General features: G+C 41.1%; 1 protein-coding gene across 1 annotated transcript; it reads right to left on the bottom strand.

The window, feature by feature from the left end:
- Nucleotides 1–374: 374 nt before the first annotated feature.
- Nucleotides 375–8,100, bottom strand: Rbmx2 (RNA binding motif protein, X-linked 2). Its single transcript, NM_001113786.2, has 6 exons — nucleotides 8,089–8,100; nucleotides 7,784–7,899; nucleotides 5,711–5,762; nucleotides 3,601–3,730; nucleotides 1,419–1,602; nucleotides 375–924 (listed from the first exon to the last, which is right to left on the bottom strand). Exons 1-6 carry the CDS (start codon nucleotides 8,091–8,093, stop codon nucleotides 425–427), a joined length of 987 nt encoding a protein of 328 aa, NP_001107258.2. The 5' UTR covers nucleotides 8,094–8,100; the 3' UTR covers nucleotides 375–424.
- Between the last annotated feature and the right edge of the window lie 11,269 nt (nucleotides 8,101–19,369).

The following is a 19,369-nucleotide window of genomic DNA, read 5'->3' as shown; positions in this document are numbered from 1 at the left end:
CTTCAAATCTCATGGCCTACACCTCTTTACAGTTGTGCCTGTCATCTGAAAGGTTTACAATGCTGAGCTCTAAACATCTAACATGAAAACTAGAACTCCAGCATTGCCTTGTGTTTTGACTTCCCTAACAATCTCATTTTAAATCAGAGATTTGTGGGTTTAAGGGCCAAATTTATAAACCATATTTTAGGCACACACTCTGGTCAGTACGAAATATTTTCCCATGGACAATAGATCATATTTGTTAGTAGTTTTCCTTTCAATATAGATATTTAGCTATTGAAACTATAATTTCAACAATTTTGTCATGTAAGGTATTGAAAGAATTCAAACACCAAATCTTATATATAGAAATAACAACAAACAGAAACTGATATTATGCAACAAGATTCATTTTCAAAGAACTGGGCAGCTGGAACAGGCTTCAGTAATGTCTACGGTCACTGGCATGGAAGGACTCGCGCTCATGAGAGTACCTGTGCTTTTTATGCCTATGGGACCTATCTGGACTCCTACTCCTACTCCTACTCCTACTTCTATGACTCCGCCCTTCAGAATGCCCATGATGCCTGCTGGAATGAGTACCTGAGCTCCTCCCTCTATCCTTATCTCTGCTCTTTTCTTCTCCCTCCCTCCTGCTTGAGGGCTTATGCTCATGCTTGTGTTTCTCTTTCTTTGCCTCCCACTCAGGTTCCTCTGCTCTACCACGGCAAGAAGTTCTGCCATCAGGGGAACCAGAGTGGCTCTTCTTCCTCTCTCTACATTCAGATTTCTGCGCTCTCTCTGAGGGCTTGCTGCTGTGCTTCTTCGCACTCTGCTCATCCGTCTCCTTTACTGTCTTGCTTCTGGAGCAGGATGGCAGCTCTGCTTGGACCGGGCGTTCAGTCTTCTCTTTTTCTTTCTTCTTCTTTTTCTCTTTTTTGTCTGGGAGGGGGCAATCAAGAAGAAAGAAAAATAGTAAAAAAAAAAGTCTTTAAAATGTGCCTTTCTTCTCTCTGTAGAACATGTAAAACTAAGACACTCCAAAATATTCCCATTCTAGCAGATGGAGAACATCCAGGTAATACACATCCCAGGCAGAAACATGAAGCAGTCACAGGGTGTGCCTCCTGACAAATGCCTTTAAGAATCAAACTGGACACCTGTTACTCCTTATGGGCCAAGTTGTACAAGACAACCCCACACACAAGGGCTGTATCTCCAAAAACAATCTCATTTTGAGATCTGAAAGGGTTAGGACATTAATTCTGCCCGAACTACTAGGCTTCCTCCCTTAGAGACCTCTGCTTTCTCCACCAAAGTAAGTATTCTCACACCTTCCCCTTTTCCATTTAAGAGTGGTTTACTGACTATCTGTGCACTCTTGGAAAAGAAGACAGGAAGACTGTCGACTCTTCTCCTGAATTTGAACACTTCACCTTTTTTGGGCTTTTTTGTGACTTTGGCATCTTCATCTTCAGAGACTTCAGGAGGACTTGATGGGGGTGTTTTAGCCCCACAGCCCTTCTCCTGGAGCTCTCTAGTCACATCATCCACATCTTCTGATTCCTGAGGAGCCCGGTAGTTTGCCACATGGTCCACACGGATAGTTCTTCCTTTAATCTAAGCAAAAGGGAAATGGTTTAGCAAAGACAGCTCCTGCATCAAACTATTTAAACAAACTAACAAACCAAGGTTTGAACCACACCCATTGCCTTGTACAAAGAAATGATTAAAGGAGGCAAGCATTAATACAGAGCACTTAGGGCAGCTGAATCCCCGGGCCTGGGGGCAAGTGAGCTCTCTGGAGCAATTGTGCACAGAGCCAGCCCCTCCTCCCTGGATATTTTATGTGTATCACAAAGTTAAAAACACATTCAGAAAGAAGTATTGCCCTAAAGCACAGAATCATGAAAAACTGTGAGAATTTACAAATTTAAAGCACAACTGATTGTCTATAAGGAATTGTGCTCAGTTGGTAAAACTTCCCTTGTAAGAATAAGAACCTTATTCCCACATAATATTAGTGCGGTGGCATACACTTGTAATTCCAGCATTGTGAGGAAGATAGGAATACCACTGGAGCTCGTTGACCAAGCAACCTAGCCTACTTGATAAGTTCCAGAAAAGGGAGAGATCCTGTCAAAGAAATAAAGAAATAGAGGGGGGGGGAGAGGAAGAGGAAGAGGAGGAGAGGAGGAGGAGGAAGAGGAGGAGGAGGAAGAGGAGGAGGAGGAGGAGGAGGAGGAGGAAGAGGAGGAAGAGGAGGAGGAGGAGGAAGAGGGGAGGAACCAGGCAGTGGTGGTTAATCCCAGAGACAGGTGAATTTCATTGAGTTTGAGGCCAGCCTGGTCTACATAGCTAGCTCCAGAACAGCCAGAGCCACACAGAGAGAGACTATCTTGGAAAAACAAAAAATATAAAGAGGAAGGGAAGGAAGAGGGAAGAGAAGATAGACAGATTCTAAGGAATGATGCCTGAAATAAGGCATCACACACATGAATGTGTGTGTATACATACAAAGTTATACACATTTAACAAGAAAACATGCCCTAGGAAATCATGAAGACAAGAAACATGAAATTTAATGCTATAGTTGCCTTTTCAACAAAGTAAGAAGGAGGCAAAATAAGACCAAGGGAACAAAATTTTTTTGTTGGTGCTGTGATTGTGACGGTGGTAGGAGCGGTGGCTGAAGCGAGGGTACTGAGCTCAGGGTCTTGGATATGACAGACAGGCACTCTTATCACTGAGCTATATTCCTAGCCCTATTTCCTTTTCTCGAGCTCTCATACCTTTTTCTTCTCCTACTGATTATTGGGCTGTAAGTTAAGAGTTTTCCAGGTGAACAACAATAAAATTAATCCTTTGCCCTTTAAATAATCTATTTTCAAGCAGACACATTACAGATTACTATGCGGGCAATATCATCTAAAACCTAAAGATTAATTTCACTGTTCCACTATTTATTTATATCTTATTATAAAGATATATTTTTATTTATATCTTTAAGCCTGAAAAGCTTCTGTCATTTATTCTATTTCTCATTTTCATACTTTTCTGAAAAGGCAATTTTCCTCTGATGATTCCTTCTGTATGCCACTTACTTAGAATTTCACAATAGCTTATTTTTATAGAATTGGTCACCAGAATTTTTTAACTAGAAAATTTCTAGGAGCCAATATATTAAGTCACAGAAATCATAGACTAGATATACATGGCTCTGTCTTAATTCCTAAAGCCATGATGAAGCTCCCAGTTCCCTTACACAGCACAATATCCAAGAGCTGTGTTTCCAGTCTCTTCATTCTCTAGTGTACTAGAACAGATGGAAAATATGCATTAAAAACATCTGCCAGATAAGGGGGCACAGACCCATGTTTCTGGAACAACAGTTTGCTAACACACAGAGAAAAGGAATGATTCCTGGCAGGTGCATGAGACAGAAAATGTTTTCCTGGAATCATTTCCTATCCAGTCTGCCTGAGTACTTCTACAACCCCCACAGTACACCCAGCTGAGCAGTACTATTCCTGCAGCTATAAACAGAAGGCAAAAAAGTGAAGCCTCATCTACCCACAGGACAAGTCCAGCCAAAGACTACACAGTGAGCTCACTTACCTTAATTCCATTAAAATTGTCAACGGCCAGAACTGTGCTCCTCTGATCTTCATAGCACAGGAAACAGAATCCTTTGGATTTCCCAGTCTTCTTGTCTCTCACAAGATTAATGTTGACAATCTCTCCATACCTATTTATTTTATAAATGTTTTATTCATTTAAAATGTAAAAGCTTTCATACTGAACGATCAAACAAAACTCATATAATAAAATACTGTAAATGACATAGTAGATTGAGTATAGAGTTAAACTTGTTAAAAATAAACTCTAATATCTATACTATATACTCAACAGTCACTGTAATAAAACTAGAAATAATATTTTAAACAAAATCCTGCTACTGGAGCGCCAGAGATGACTCCATAGTTAAAAGCATTGGCTACTCTTCCAGAGGACCCAGGTTCAATTCCCAGCACGCACGTGGATGCCTACAGCTCTCAGTAGCTCCAGCTGTACAGAACCCTCTTCTATCTCTCAAGATACAGAAATGCATGCCAGCAAAAACATCCATACACTCTTTATAATTCTTAAAAAACCCACTGCCAACGTATAACTTAATAGTTGGATGAACCAAAATTTAAAATGTCAAGGGTATACCATTTAGACATTTTAAAAACATTAAAAATACACGAAATTTTGTAGGATATAATCCAGCTATACTCAGGGAAATCTGTAGGCCTAAAAAATTTGATTCCTTAAAAAGAATGAATATAAAATAAAACAAACCTAACAAAGACAAGCTTTAATAAAGACCAAAGCTTTATAAATTAAGTCTTAAAATAAAACAGAAATTGACCTATAAGTTACATGATTATACCAATCCAAAATCTAGTATGTTTCTCAATGCAAAATAGTGAATGTGATTCAACTAAGATGGAGAACTAGTTGACAGTATAATGAGGTACAGCCAATGCAATTAGATAAAACGGATAACAGAAATGGAGAAGTAAACGTGTCTCTGTTTGCAGATTATATACAATAGTATATATAGAAAATTAAACAGCATCACTGATAAACAATGAAAAAAAGCAATTTGGTAAAATACCAGGACAGAGTTAAATGTCAGTCACCCTTTATATACAAAAAGTAATCAGAAGATATAATGGAAGGGAAATCCCCTTCATAACAGCAACAAAAAAGGACAAAATACTTAGAAATAGACCCAATATATAAACACTATACAAAGCCTATATGAAGAACTCTTTTAAATCTCCAAAACACATAAACATACATTTTTAGAAATACATTCTTTTTCTTAGATAGGATGACTCACTATTAGAAAGCTGTCAAAATCCCCCAGAAAGTTAATAAAAAATATTAATATAATCCCAATAAAAACCCATTTAACCCACTACCTTAGTGTTAGGTGACTTTAATCAAGATCAGAACTGGGTGGTGTTGGTACATGCCTTTAACCCCAGCATTTAGGAGTCAGAAGCAAACAGATCTCTGAGTCAAGGCCAGCCTGGTATACAGAATTTTACAGGAGAACCAGGGCTACAGATAAATCCCATCTCCAAAAAAAAGGGTAAATAGGCATTCCTGTTAGGGTAGAAATGAGTAAAACCATTTCAGAGAACAATTCAGCAATGATAATAAAGCATACCAGACAAGGTCTATTTCTGTTTGGCCCAATACTATACAGGTAAGGCTCAGAGAGCCCTGTGATCATGGATGACCCATAGTTTTCAAGAACCCAAAGAGAAGGGGCAATACTGCATCTTCCTGAATGCCTGTCTGTTCCAATGTAAGCCCATGCAGAACGAAGCTCAGTAAAAATGACAGAAACGGACTAAAGTCCCTCAGACAGACTCTCAAATGATCCAAGCTTTGGGATCTCCCATGTGGTAATTCTCTGGAACCTTATCTAACCTGGGACTGAGCTAGACTCTAGCCTTCCCCATGCATGGATGTCATTCAGCCTAGAATTAAATGGTTTTCATGGCTTTTTGAGGCAGGGTCTCACTCCAAGTGATCTTCCTACCTCAGCCTCTTATAGAGGTGTACAACTCCACACCCAGCTTGAAATGCTTTGTTGCTGTTACAAAAATACTCTATGGAAGCAAACTGTTCTATGCACCCAGGAGATAGGTAACAACAGAGGACTTACTGTGAGAACACACAGATGATGTCTCCTTCTGTCAGTTCATAAGGAAGCCCTCCTAGAAGAAAACAAACACTTGGGTTCAACAAACATTAAGCAAGTGTTTACTGCATGCTAGGCACTGGAGGTACAGATTAAACAAGCCACAATCTCAAATATATCAGTCTAATCCAATGATAGAATGAGTGGGTATAGTGACAGTAGTCCGGAAGGAAAGTAATTAACTCTCAGATCTCTGTGAGTTCCAGGCAAGCCTGGTCTACACAGTGGTTTCATAGTAAAACTCTGCCTCAAAGAAAGAGAGAAAGAAAGGAAGAAAGAGGGAGAGGGAGGTACAGAGGGAGGGAGGGGGGAAGAGAGAGAGAGAGAAAAGGAGGGAAGGAGGGAAGGAGGGAGGGAAGAAGGAAGGGAGGGAGAGAGAGAAAAAAAGGAGAAAAGGAAGGGAAAGGAGGGAAAGAAAAGAAGAGAAGAGAAAGAGAAAAAAATAGTAACTCTGAGTGGAAAGGCTGGGGTCATCACTCACCAAATTAATTTTATCTTTGAATCCTCACATCCAAAAATCCTATAAAGCAGGTGATTTCCTGCACAAGACTCAATCTCATAAACAGCAAGTTTAAGTATACTATTATTACCCTCACTTATGTGCAAGCTAAGATTTATAAGGGATAATATTAAGCATTTCATAGGAAACAATTTCCCCTCCCTCCATGTTTTCCCTCAAGTGTAAAAATGGGATGGTATCATATTTGCCTCACAGGAGTGTTAGAGAAATAAAGTAAAATGAGGAATATAAAGTGCTTAACACAATACCTATTACAACAGCCTCTTTCCAAAGGTAAACTGCAGGATTTTGGTTGGGACATAAAGTGAATACAGGATAATAATATTGTCACCAGAGAGTTAAGAGTTCCCCTTTTACAAAGGCTAGTAATGTCTTATCTTGATAATATAATTCTAAAGCAGACTAAGGAGGAAGCTTGAGGTCCATTTTATTAGCATTTGAGAGAGAGCTGATAGGGAAGCAAGTTGTAAGCTTCAGCAGCTACTGGGATGAAGGAGCTGCAGAAGAAGCAGCCATGCCTTCTGAATTAGCGGTCAAGCAAGCAGCAATGCACAGAGATGGAGGTAGAGGAGTGGTTCAAGGGGATAGGAGAGCCTTTAGATTTGGAATGAGACAGTCCAAAGTGTTCCGGGCAAGCATGTTCAGGATTCCAGCCAGCATCCAGAGAATGGACAGAAAGGGAGGGCAGGGGATAAGTGAGAACTCAGAATAACAGGTAGACTTAACACAGAGACCAGTAACAACTGCACTGGGGATCATTTCCCTCCCATGTCCTTAGCGTGTCTTTAGATGACTGAGCTTTCCTGACAGGTGACTCCTGGCCAGAAAATTTAAAGCCTGTTGGATTGTCTTAAGGAAGGGGAACACAAGCATGTAACATTTAGGATTCCTGAAAATGTCCCGGTATCTACCCAGGGCCAGGGGTGTAATCCAGACTGTATTCTTTTCATCAGTAGTTTTCCCTTAATGAACAACAAAGCTCACATCCCTCCACATTTTCAGATAGCCTTTCAAATGTTAAGCAGGAGAAACCCTCAATGTCGTCCAAGCCAGTTAATGTCTGTTCTGGTACCTAACAATACAACAAAGAACTGGGAGAAGCAGCCACTTACAAGAGGAAAATAATTCTGAGAAACGGCAGATAATAGACATGCAATAAGGACTAAGAACACAGCCCTATAGTTTTGAGTGATGCAGCACCTTAAGCAAGCCCAGTAACCCCTGTGCGCCTCAGTTTCCTTGACATCACTATGGGTTGCCTGGGGAGTTAACTGTCTCTAAGCAACCAAGTGGCAAGATTTTTCATATAATGAATGGCAAATACCAATTTCTAAGCAGTATCATAGGGGCCAAGTGAAAAAGGAACCTGTGAGCAGACTAGCTGCAAGAGTGTGAGGTGACGAGCAGCGTGTTCAGAGGTGACGACCAGGGGCGCTAAACAACCAGGAGGAAGGGGGAGGAGGGGAGGGGAGGTACAGACTCTGAAAGGCACTGCTAGAGAAAAATGTAGACCTCACCAAGAAAGATCCAGGCGCTGTCTTTGTATTCCGAGTGCCAAGACACCTTTTCTGCCACCCCAAGTTGAACCTCTCGCTCATTCAGTTCGTTGATCAGCTTCACCTTAGTTAAAGGGCTGTGCGGGAGAAGGGAAAGACGTTTAAGTACATTTCCTCACAGCCCGCCTTCTACGTACCGGTCGTCTCCCGCCCCGAGGCCCTGAAGGCGAGGACCTGTCCCCGCCCTTATGGGCGGCCCTCCTCAATCCATTCTCCCTTCCTCAGAGAAACTCCCTCCCCTGTCCTCAGAGAAACTAAATCCTTACTTCATATTCGCATCTTCGCGCTCCGCTCTTAAGACATCAGCTTCCGGGTGAGGCTCCGAAGCGCGCGCGCAACCCGAACACTCAGCTCAGATTGGAGCCAACGGAAATGGAGGCGGGACTTCCGGCGCGCTAAGCCTCGGCACATGCGCAGTAACGCAAACGCGCTTTCTCACGCTTTTGCTCCAGGGGCGAAATAGTTCCCTAGTTATTCCCTGCTTCCCTTTTTGGTGTAGCTCGAAGGTGGGAACCTGGGCGTTACAGTGGATCCGTGTGCTTCTGCAGTCTGAATTAAATGCCCACAGATTTAAATAACGGATGTGGCCTTTTTCCAGAGGCAGGCAAAAATTAGCATTGTCAAATTAGTACCTAACAATTGAAGAGTTAGAGAATGTAAAGGTTCCAAATGATAGAAAATTTATGCATGTTGTCTCTGTTAGGTCTCAAACCCAGGCTAAGTCTCACACCAGTGGCTGCCCCTACCCTAAACCTCTGCCTCCAAGGGGCTCAGTTTCTGCCATTTTCATTTTTCATTCAATCTCTGTTTCTTTACATACAGGGTTTCTTTGTGTAGCCCTAGCTGTCTTGGACATCGCTCTGTAGACCAAGCTGGCCTCCCAACAACCCCATGAAATACAGTTACCACCCCTACTTTACAGAGGAAAAAAAAACTGAGCTTCAACAAATTAGCTTGAATGTCTAGGGAGGTGGTTCAGTGGTTAAGACCATTTGGTGATTTTTCCAGAGAACCTGTATTCAGATCCCAGCACCCAAAACAAGTGGCTCACAACTCCAACTTCAGAAGATCCATCCTCCTCCTCTGGTTTCTGTGGGCATTTGCACTCCCATGGCATGCACAGATATACATACACATGAGTAAAACTAATAAATCTTTTAAAATTTGCTTAACTTGAAATGTCTTGAGCTTGTACCAATCAGGTCAGGCTAATTTAATCATCCCTTATTGAGCATCTAAATTTGTTCTGTACAGTTGGTCTATAGAAGGAATCTGGAGGACTGGTTTTCTGCATGCATAGAACTAATGGTATAAGGGGAAATCTATATGTACTTGAATACTTCATATCATAATTATCATATAATTAATAATTATTCATATCACAATTATCCAGAAATCAGTATGTAAACAGAAAATAGGAGTTCCTTTTTGTGAGTGTTAGGGTCCAAGAGTAGCAGAAGAATGATACCCCCCAGACTCAAATAGTATACAAAAGCAAAGAGTGTTTATTCAGCAGAATTTCCTGCATGCAAGAGTCTCCCCATTTGGAAATGAAAGCCTAGGTGTGTGCTCTGTAGGGTCAATTTAAAGTCTGTCAGGGTAGGGTGGGTGACATTTACTTTTCTTTCCCTTGATTGGTTGGCTGGTGTGGGTGCTTTTGTGATTGGTTAGGGCTCTGTGGACTTTCCAGGGTGGCAAGGCATCATCTGATTGACTGCCTGCTGCTGTGGCTGGCTGAACACGGGTTCCTAGATCCAGGTTCTCATTTCTGAAAAACAGAAACTTGGGCCTAGTCGCCCAAACTGTCAGGTTGCAGCCTGACATAGAGTTAGCCTGGCTCTGGCTAACTCAGTGCTCTCAGAGAGCTCTTAGTTTCGTTAATTTTTAAATGGACTCAGAAAGAAGCTTAAAGACCATTTTGTAAAGTTTGAATGACTACAGAGCAAAGAAGCTACAAATCTTCCTGCCAACTGGTGGAAAGAAAGGGACTGGAAGCAATAAAGCTATGCCTTTTAATTTAGAGTCTACGGGACCACTTTCCAGAGGAGTTATTTCCTAAAAGGGCGATCAACAGGCCCTACTGAATTAGTGAACCTTTTTTATTTTAAAATTTATTATTTTAAAAAAGGTTACAAGTTTAACACTGAAGTTAATAAGACTAAAAGACTATACAACTCAATGAACTATTATACAGTTAGAGTTCATAGCAGAAGCTATGGAACTTCACATTGGATTTTATACTTTCATTATCAAATATATTTCCACTCATGTATCCATCATCAAAACCACAATAAAACAGGGACACCATTGGAACTAGAATTAGATTTATATCCTCTTTCACTCATGTCCATTACTAGCACTCAGTCCATCCTCATCACATAACATTTAGCATTCTTGTTCTCTTTTCTACATGTTATACACATACATTTGTTTGCAAATGTATGGTCAGGTTTTGTGTCAATTTGACCCAAGCTAGAGTCATCAGAGAGGGAGGAACCTCCGTTAAAGAAATATCTTCATGAGATCCAGCTGTAAGGGCATTTTCTTAATTAGTAACTTATGTGGGAGGGCTCAGCCCACTGTGGGTGGAGCCACCCCTGGGCTGGTAATACCTGGGTTCTATAAGAAAGTGGGCTGAGTAAGTCATGGGGAGTAAGCCAGTAAGCAGCTCCTTCCATGGCTTCTGCCCCAGCTCCTGCCTAAAGGTTCCTGCCCTGTTTGTGTTCCTGTCCTAACTTCCTTTCAATGATGGACTACAGTGTGAAAGAGGAAGTATAACTTTAATTTTTTTCAAACCTTATTTTTAAAGATGGTTATTAAATGCTTTAACCTCCCTTTTAGCCCACCACCCACCAGAGGTAGTAGGAAAGAAAGGATATGTGGGAAGTGGACCTGTTTGGAAATGGTTTCGTTAAAATATCCAATTAAAAAAAAGAAAGAAATGGGGTTGGGGATTTAGCTCAGTGGTAGAGCGCTTGCCTAGGAAGCGCAAGACCCTGGGTTCGGTCCCCAGCTCTGGAAAAAAAAGAACCAAAAAAAGAAAAAGAAAGAAATGGTTTTGTTTTATTTTGTCTTGTAGCAAGTACTCTCTGTGTTGCCTAGAAATCAGCAGTTCAGTTCACAGGTTAGCAGTGGCAGCTCGATCCACTCACAAACACTTTATGGATGCACCAGCAGCCTAGTTTGGTAGATTTGGTTAGCAACAACAGTGACATACCCTAGTAGAGACAGCCAGGCCTCAGCCTCAGTTCAAGTCAGCAGGAGGGACCAGGAGGAAAAGCCAGGAGAATTTCTCTGCTGTGCCTCTCTCAGGGAAGCAAAGATCAGCAAAGACTCGAGACCAACAAGCTTTGCACGCTAGCTCTACTAGCAAGCTAAGCTCAGCCTCCATCACTGTCAGTTGAGTCCTTTTTATACTCCAACCATCACATATCCTCCATGGGTCTTGCCTCAGCACATGTCTGTCTCAACTGACATCACTCAGCCAATCAGCCCAAGTCTGCACAAGCAGCAAGAAACTGCAGCACACCACCAGAAGATTTTTGGTGCGTTTCTCTCTATGGAGTCCAGACAAATGCAGCTCAACTACACAATGTAAGGTGGACCAATACATGTGTGTTGTTAGCAAAGAAGCCCTCATCGTGTGTCCGTTCATGTGCTTGTTTTACCAGAACTTCCTTTCTCCTATGTCTGCTTCAGCCAAATGTTTCTTCATAAGTCTGCCTTAGCCTTTCACCATGTCTACATCAGGAAAACAGTTCATCACATGTTTGCCCCAGCAAAACACCATCCAACACAACTGACTTTCCAAAGAACCTGTAAGTTTCCACTTCATATAAACCAAATAGACCCCATTCTCCCCGACTTGTTTTTTGGTCATGGTGTTTCATCGCAGCAATAGAAACCCTAAGAAAACATATTTATATAGATTATTAAAACAATATATTTATTGTTAGCAAGATTCTTCCTGAGGGGGAAACATGCAGGGATTTTTTTTTTCTGAGATTGCATGATCTCACTTAATATTATACAATATAATTCCATCTATTTTACACAAATTTTGTGATTTCACTATTCATTATAGCTGAATTGTAATCCAATTATATATAAACATAATTATATATTATATATTTTATATATAATTATATTATATATATTATAAATTTTCATTATCCATTCCTCTACTGATGGGAAGCTAAGTTGATTTTAATTTGTTGCTATAGTGAATAAAGCAATAATAAACACAGGAATACAAATAGCTCTATGACAGGACATGGAGTTGTCTGGGTATATGCCCAGGAGTGAAATATCAGGATCATATAGTAGTTTTAGTTTTAATTTTTTGAGAAACCTCTAAATTGATTTTCACAATAGTTGTATTAATTTGAAACCCCCCCCCCAAACAGTGAATGAAGCTTCTTTCTCCTCCCATCCTCTCCAACATTTGTTGTCAGATTAACTGATCACAGCCACTCTGACATGTGGTATCTCATGGTAGTATCTCAAAGTTGTTGTAATTTTTAATTTTTCTCATGGCTATGGATGAGGAACCTATTTGTTGACTGAAAAATGCATTTCCTTGATGTTTAATTTTAATTTTTAAATTCTGAATATTATTAGCCCTTTGAAGTGTAACTGGTAAAGCTTTTCCCCCATTTTGTGAGCTGTCTATTAAGTATGCTGCTTGTTTCCTTTGCCGTACAGAAACCTTTCCTCTTTGTGTAGGTTAACTACCATCTGTTGAAACTTAGGTTTAGTTCCTGTGCTGTTGGTATTCTATTCAGTTATTCCAATATCTTGAATAGTACTCCCATGTTTTCTTCTACAAGTGTCAGTATTTCAGGTTTTAAATTAAGGTTCTTGGTCTATTTTTAATTGATTTTTTTTACAAAGTGAAAGACACGGATGTAATTTCTGTCTTCTTCAGATAGAAATTCAATCTTGCCACCATATTTCTTAAGTAGGTCATCTTTTTCTCAATATATGTTTTTGCTTCCTTTGTCAAAAATTAAGTGGGACTAGCTTTGGCACTTTATTCTGGATTCCCTTATTCTATCACATTGGCATAAATGTCTACTTTTATGGCAGTACCAGGCTGTCCTTATGACTATAGCTCTATAGGAAAATTTGAGGTCAGGTCCTATAATACCTTCAGCATTGTTCTTATTCCTTGGGATTTCTTTTCTACCCATGGTCTTTTGTGGTTTCATATCAATACTTGTATTATTTTTTCTAAATTTGTGAAATATATCAGAATTTTGAAAGGTGTTGCAATAAATCTGCAAATTAATTTTGGTATTATGGCCATTTTCACAATATTTTTTCTACCAATTCAGAAGTATGGAACTCTTTTTCCCCCTGAGCTCTGGCTCTCTTGGAATTCACTTTGTAGAGCGGGCTAGCCAGAAATTCACAGCAATTCACCTGCCCCTGTGTCTTAGCCAGGGTTTCTATTCCTGCACAAACATCATGACCAAGAAGCAAGTTGGGGAGGAAAGGGTTTATTCAGCTTACACTTCCACATTGCTGTTCATCACCAAAGGAAGTCAGGACTGGAACTCAAGCAGATCAGGAAGCAGGAGCTGATGCAGAGGCCATGGAGGGATGTTACTTACTGGCTTGCTTCCCCTGGCTTGCTCAGCTTGCTTTCTTATAGAACCCAAGATCACCAGCCCCGGAACAGCACCACCCACAATGGACTGGGTCCTCCCTCCTCGATCACTAACTGAGAAAATGCCTCACAGCTGGATCTCATGGAGGCATTTCCACAACTGAAACTCCTTTTCTGTGATAACTCCAGCTTGTATCAAGTCGACCCACAAAATTAGCCAGTGCACCCTGCCAAATGTTGTGGTTAAAGGCAGCATGGAACTCTTAAGGTAATTGACAACATGTAATATTCTCATTTGCAGCAGATCAGAATACTATGTCTCCACCATTAGGGCCAGAGGTAGATCTCAGAATCCAGTCTTTTAACAAGATGAAGTAACTTTCCCTTAATGAGCTTTAACAAAGCTCTGATACCTCCACCTTTACATGTGGCATTGTAAACCTTAAAGAAAGGCAAAGCTGGGGCTGGGGACTTAGCTCAGTGGTAGAGCGCTTACCTAGGAAGCGCAAGGCCCTGGGTTCGGTCCCCAGCTCCGAAAAAAAGAACCAAAAAAAAAAAAAAAAAAAAAAAAAAGAAAGGCAAAGCTGAATATAATGGCCCATCCTCAATGGCCTCCAAGCTTACTAATGTCTGTGTAGCTAACTAAGAAAAAGAAAGAAAAGATGACACACAATGTGTGATAGAACCCATATAGAAAATGTAATTCATTCTGCATATATATATATGTCTCTATGAGAATCTGGTCATGAACCATAATGTTGTAAAAGTGAAGGTCCAGAGATGCATAGTTAGCAGTCTGAGTGAGCCTTATTCAGAGCACCAGATAGTAGGCCATCCATAATAGCATTCCATGATAAGCGTACCATCAAGTGTACCATCAAGTGTACCATCAGGTGGCTCAACCCACATCCAGTTTCCTGCAAGAAGCAAAGGCTGCCCAACCGTGACAGTCTCTCCTCTTGGATTCTGTCTGTGAACTGGGGACTGACTGCCTTTCCATCCTTGCTCCAATGCAGCTGCCCCCTCTCCTCCCCTCCAACCCTGCTATTCATTAACTTCATCAAATAAAATCTTGCCAGTGGAAACTAAACAGTGACAGATTGCATACGGGTTTTTATCTGTTCCTAGAAATCTCCATTTGCTTTGTTGGTGGGGCTAAAGTAGGCACTTGCCATGTAATAAGCTCGCAGGTGGTACTATCTTGCTAGCGTCTTCTGGTAACTGTGAAATAAGAGAGTTGGGGCTCCACATAGGGCTCAGTTCTCTGCATTCAGAAGGAAGCTGGAGCATAAGAGGAAGTGAGGCCAGAAAATGAAAGGATCATTTATGTTGAGAACATGAGGAGCATTCCTAACTTTTGGGTTTAGTAGAAATGCTCATTGGTTTTGGGTTTGTTTTGTTTTGTCTAAGTCAGGGTCTCATAAAGCCTACACTTTTGCCTTGAACTCCTGATTCTCTTGTCTCTCCCTGCTACCATACTGAATCAGCAGAGATGCTCTGAAACTGAGGGCACTTACAATGTTCAAATACTATGGACTTTCTGAGATGAGACCTTCAGGTCCACTGCTATAAGTGGCAAGTCAGACTTGGACCTGTAAATTTGTTCACTGCAAAGGAGTCAGAAGAAAAGAAGCAAGGAAACCAAATTTTTTATGTTTGTGTTTAGTTAGTAGGAATTGATAAGTTATGGTGCCTAGAAAAATATCCCTAAGTCTGAGTTGAAGGGGATAAAGGTCCAAAGTGCCCTCTAACCTTACCACTGGAGAAAAGGAAACTGATTTGTCATCCATGGTGATATCTACCAATAGCACTCATTTAGCAGTTGCTGTATGTAACATGTCATACTAGCTAAAGAATTCGAAGGTAGTCAATTTAAAGAATTCAAAGGAACTTTTGGTTAATCAATGCCCTCTTCTTATCACGACATACCCCCCAAACAGTTTCCCTTCCTGATTTCCCTATTACAGCCATGAAAATGCTGGTTTTCAGATTTCTTAGGCTCAAAAACACGATTTTCACCTTTTGTTCTTATTTCTTCCCCAGCCTCATCCAATCACCAACAGCTGCTTCAGAATCTGTGAGTCACATCTCTTCAAATTCCAGTCTGATAACAAATAACTATTACCTCCAGTTCTTTCAGTTCTCATCATAACTGCCCTAACCTCTTTCTTCTCCTGGATCCTGTGTGTAAAGCTTTAAATTCATCTAACCTCCACTTGCCTACATTCTCTTGAGTTTCAAATATTATGCAAACTACACACTTGGGCTGAGAAAAAACATACTCTGGGCCACCATCGTCTCTCTGATTGAAACCTGTTTAAACTCCAAAAGCCCCATTCAGTCTTTTCTCTAAAAAAGCAAAACAAAAACAATCCATCTCTCCATTCCTGCTAGTTACTAGTGATGGCTCCTACTTCTGAATTCTGTAGCACTTCAAAAATCCTTTATATTATCCCCAAAAGAGACTGTCAGATCTGGAGAGCTAAGGTTCTGCTCTTGTACACCCTCAAGAAAAAAAAGTTAAAAAAAAAAGTCTTCGTTTCCCATTGGTCCCTGTCTATACAATTATAGTACTCATATCTTTATGCAGATACTACTTCTGTTTTTATTGCTGTTATCTTGGCAGAGCATTCCTGGCATTTCTTTCCTTTTGCTATTTATTCACTCACTCAACAAATATTTAACAAACATCTGTCAAATGTCAAATGCTACCCTAGATGCTGGAGATAAACCAATGAACAAATCAAGCAGAGTTCCTGTCTCCATGGAGCTTGTATTCTTATTGAAGAAGGTGGAAATGTGATGTGGAAGTATACATCCAGTGTCAACAAATGCTATAAAGGAAGAGTGAGGCAGGCTAGGACAAAGCGTGACATGGTTTTACTAGTTTATAAAGGGAAGGTGATTGATCAAACTGAAAACTTATGGTCTCTTTAGTATCTTACCCTCAAATTCTGACAGGCACCCAAAAGCACGAGCGCATGTATATAAGCATGTGTGTGGAGCCCATGCCTATGTACGCTCAGTCATGTGTAAGTGGTATACATGTGCGTGGAGTTTGACATCGGACATCTTCCTTGATCATTCACCATCTTCTATATTAAGGTAGGGTTTTTCACTCAAACTCAGAGCTTACACATTCAGCTAATGTAGCAGCTCGCCCCAGCGATTCCATGCTTCTTCTTCCTGAGAACTGACATACCAGACAGGCTGGCATTTATGTGGGTGCTGGGGCTCTAAACTTAGCCTCTCACACTTGCATGGCAAGTGCTTTACCCACTGAGCCATCTTCCCAACCACTCCTTTACTGTTCCTTAACTGAGACCTGACTCAGGACATCCGTATTAACATTCCCAAATTTTGGAAAGCTCTGATTCCAATCCCAGAGCCATGGGAACATTGCTTGCTCTTCATTTTCTTATAGGTCTCTTCTTCTGTTTCACTTTTAAAAACTCAAAAATTTCACACACAGGTAAAATGGCATTTTGATCATATGTGATTCTCCCTCCTCCCTTCACCTTCCCCCACTTCCCCTATTGCAGTAAATATTAAAAACAGAACACCGGCCCATGTTATCGCCGGCACAGTCCAACCACATGGCATCAGCTGGCCAAGAGCACCCAAACTGTCTCCACCTAACTCGCTAAGTTCCCAATTTTACTGCCAGCTACTCTCTGGGCCCTGCAGTGATCTCACCATGGCTAGCCTAAGCATCAACCACCCTTGTGGTTCCCATGGCTGGTTGCTGCCATACCAGCCCCATGCAACATCTGCCCACCTCATGACTCTCTTGCTGTTGACTCTGTTCAGTCACAATTCCTAGTAACCCAGTAAAATCAAAACTCTAGAAGCTTGTAATTTATCAATCAGATTTAGAGCAGTAAATTCTCACCCCACAAAATGTCCACACAATGAATTCAGAGCCAGTTGATATTGATATAAACTACCCACCTAGATAAGACAAATTGTCCTGTAATCCCTTTTATTCATAGCTACCTATGGCTATTTAAAGCGCACGGATCTGGGTCGTCCTTCTCCTCCTCTGTCTTGGTTCTTCTCCCTCCTTTTATCTCTCTCGCCTCTCAAAAACTCTGTGCCCGCCTTTCATTTTCACTGCCCAATCACAGGCCTTGCTTTATCTTATGCCTGACCTCACCTGCATATAGACATCAACCCACAGGTAAAATGGCATCTTGTTCATATCTACTTCTCCCTCCAGCCCTCCCCTCCTCCCACGTCCCCTTTAATAACTCCCTCTCAATACCTGTCTTCTTGTCTTCTTCTATTACACACTTACACCACATGCACACACATACACACTCATGCCCTCACACACTCATACAACCACTTTTGCCTTTGGTCGTGCATCTGCTGGAAATGCTCTCGGCATAACATCCATCTACAGTAGTGACTGTCCTCAAGGCCTATCTCATCTGTCAGCCACTTATCTGTATGAACTTCCCCTGACAATCTGTTTTTCACCCTCAGGTCTTATAGTAACAGAATCATTTCTTCCTCATCTGATCCTGATGCCGGTCACTCACACCTTCCCTATGACATTAACCACTCTGTATCGTGCTTATTCAACCTATAACTTTTAAATAATGAAAGTCTTTCCAGTCACCAGGTTCAGAGAACTCAAACAATTGCTGACCTGGAAGAGTCTTCCTGGTGGTTAGGTCTCATAGTGTCGAGTGCAAGCTGCCACGGGAGAAGAGTAATCAACAGTCCTACCCAGCTATAAACCCTGCAATCAACAATGATTGACTCAGCAAGATATGCCCAACAGTGCAATGTGGTACTAACATCTTGGATGAAACAAAGCTGTCTGACTGGACTAGAAGTCTGATCTACAGGAGGGAACCTAATGCTTGGCACTGTTGGCACTGAAAACCTAGCCAGGAACCCATGGCTGGAGGTCTAGAGGAGAACCTACCACCACCATTTTTCCTAAAGTAATAACTGCCTTCTAAATATTTATTCTCATACCCAACGATGAGTGTAGTTCTTAGCCCTCAACGAAGAAGTCTCTTTTTGCAGATAATGGAAGTTATTGCAGAGATCCATAACTGGTCAAAGTGCAGAGAATAAGGGACTGTCAAGTGGCTGTCCTCAAACATACCACCAACACTCAAAGCTTAGGGAACATCTCACCCCTATTTGAGGAGACTTGTGAGCCTTACCCCTTCAATACTGAAATATTGACTGGTGTGTATTGTATAGGTTTTAGGGAAGCAATCATAGCTTTGAGCAGCATCCCTGTCAAGTTCAGAAGACAACGGTTTTATAACAATTTAATTGCTTCTCTGGCTCTTAAAGATTTCCATCCCCTCTTCTGAGATGTTCTCTAAACTTTTTTTTTGTCAATTTAACACAAATCTAGACTCATCTAAGAAAAGGAAAATTCAACTGAAGAAATGACTCCATCAGATTGTCCTGTGGACAAGTCTGTGGGGCATTTTCTTGAATAATAATGAATGTGGGAGGGCCCTACCTACCATTGATGGTACCATTCTTGGGCATATGGTCCTGGGTTGTATCAGAAAGCAAGCTGAACTTTCTTGTTTGTTCCTGATGCCATCTACATACGACAGACCTAGCCCCAGGGCCACAGATTAATGATCTGAGTTTATTTGAAAACTATCATTACCTAGAAAGTCTAGCTATGATGGAGAACATCACAGAAAACCACAACTGGTCAAAACACAGAGAACAACTGATAATAGTGTACCCAGCCCCAATTGATACATCTACAACAGAACTCCTATCCCTAATGGTCAAGGAACATCACAGAAGGGAGGATAACAAGATTACAAAAGCCAGAAGAAGTCTTCTATGAGATTGTGTCTCTCAGAAATGACAGGTAAGCTATACCCATGACATCACAACAGTATGCCTCCCTAACCAAGACACAAACACAAACGACACCAAGAGAC

Source organism: Rattus norvegicus, chromosome X, assembly GCF_021556685.1.
Source record: "Rattus norvegicus strain SHRSP/BbbUtx chromosome X, alternate assembly SHRSP_T2T, whole genome shotgun sequence".
NCBI classification, from domain to species: domain Eukaryota; kingdom Metazoa; phylum Chordata; class Mammalia; order Rodentia; family Muridae; genus Rattus; species Rattus norvegicus.
Note: the sequence above shows the minus strand (reverse complement) of the source record. Positions and strands in the feature narration are given on the sequence as shown.

Excerpts from the sequence above, each read along its gene's own strand:
- Rbmx2 (NM_001113786.2), bottom strand. Across the intron at positions 5,763-7,783 it reads CAGCGCCTGGATCTTTCTTG|GAGGGCTTCCTTATGAACTG; the intron begins GTGAGGTCTACA and ends GTTTTCTTCTAG. Across the intron at positions 1,603-3,600 it reads ACAATTTTAATGGAATTAAG|ATTAAAGGAAGAACTATCCG; the intron begins GTAAGTGAGCTC and ends CCTTTTGCTTAG.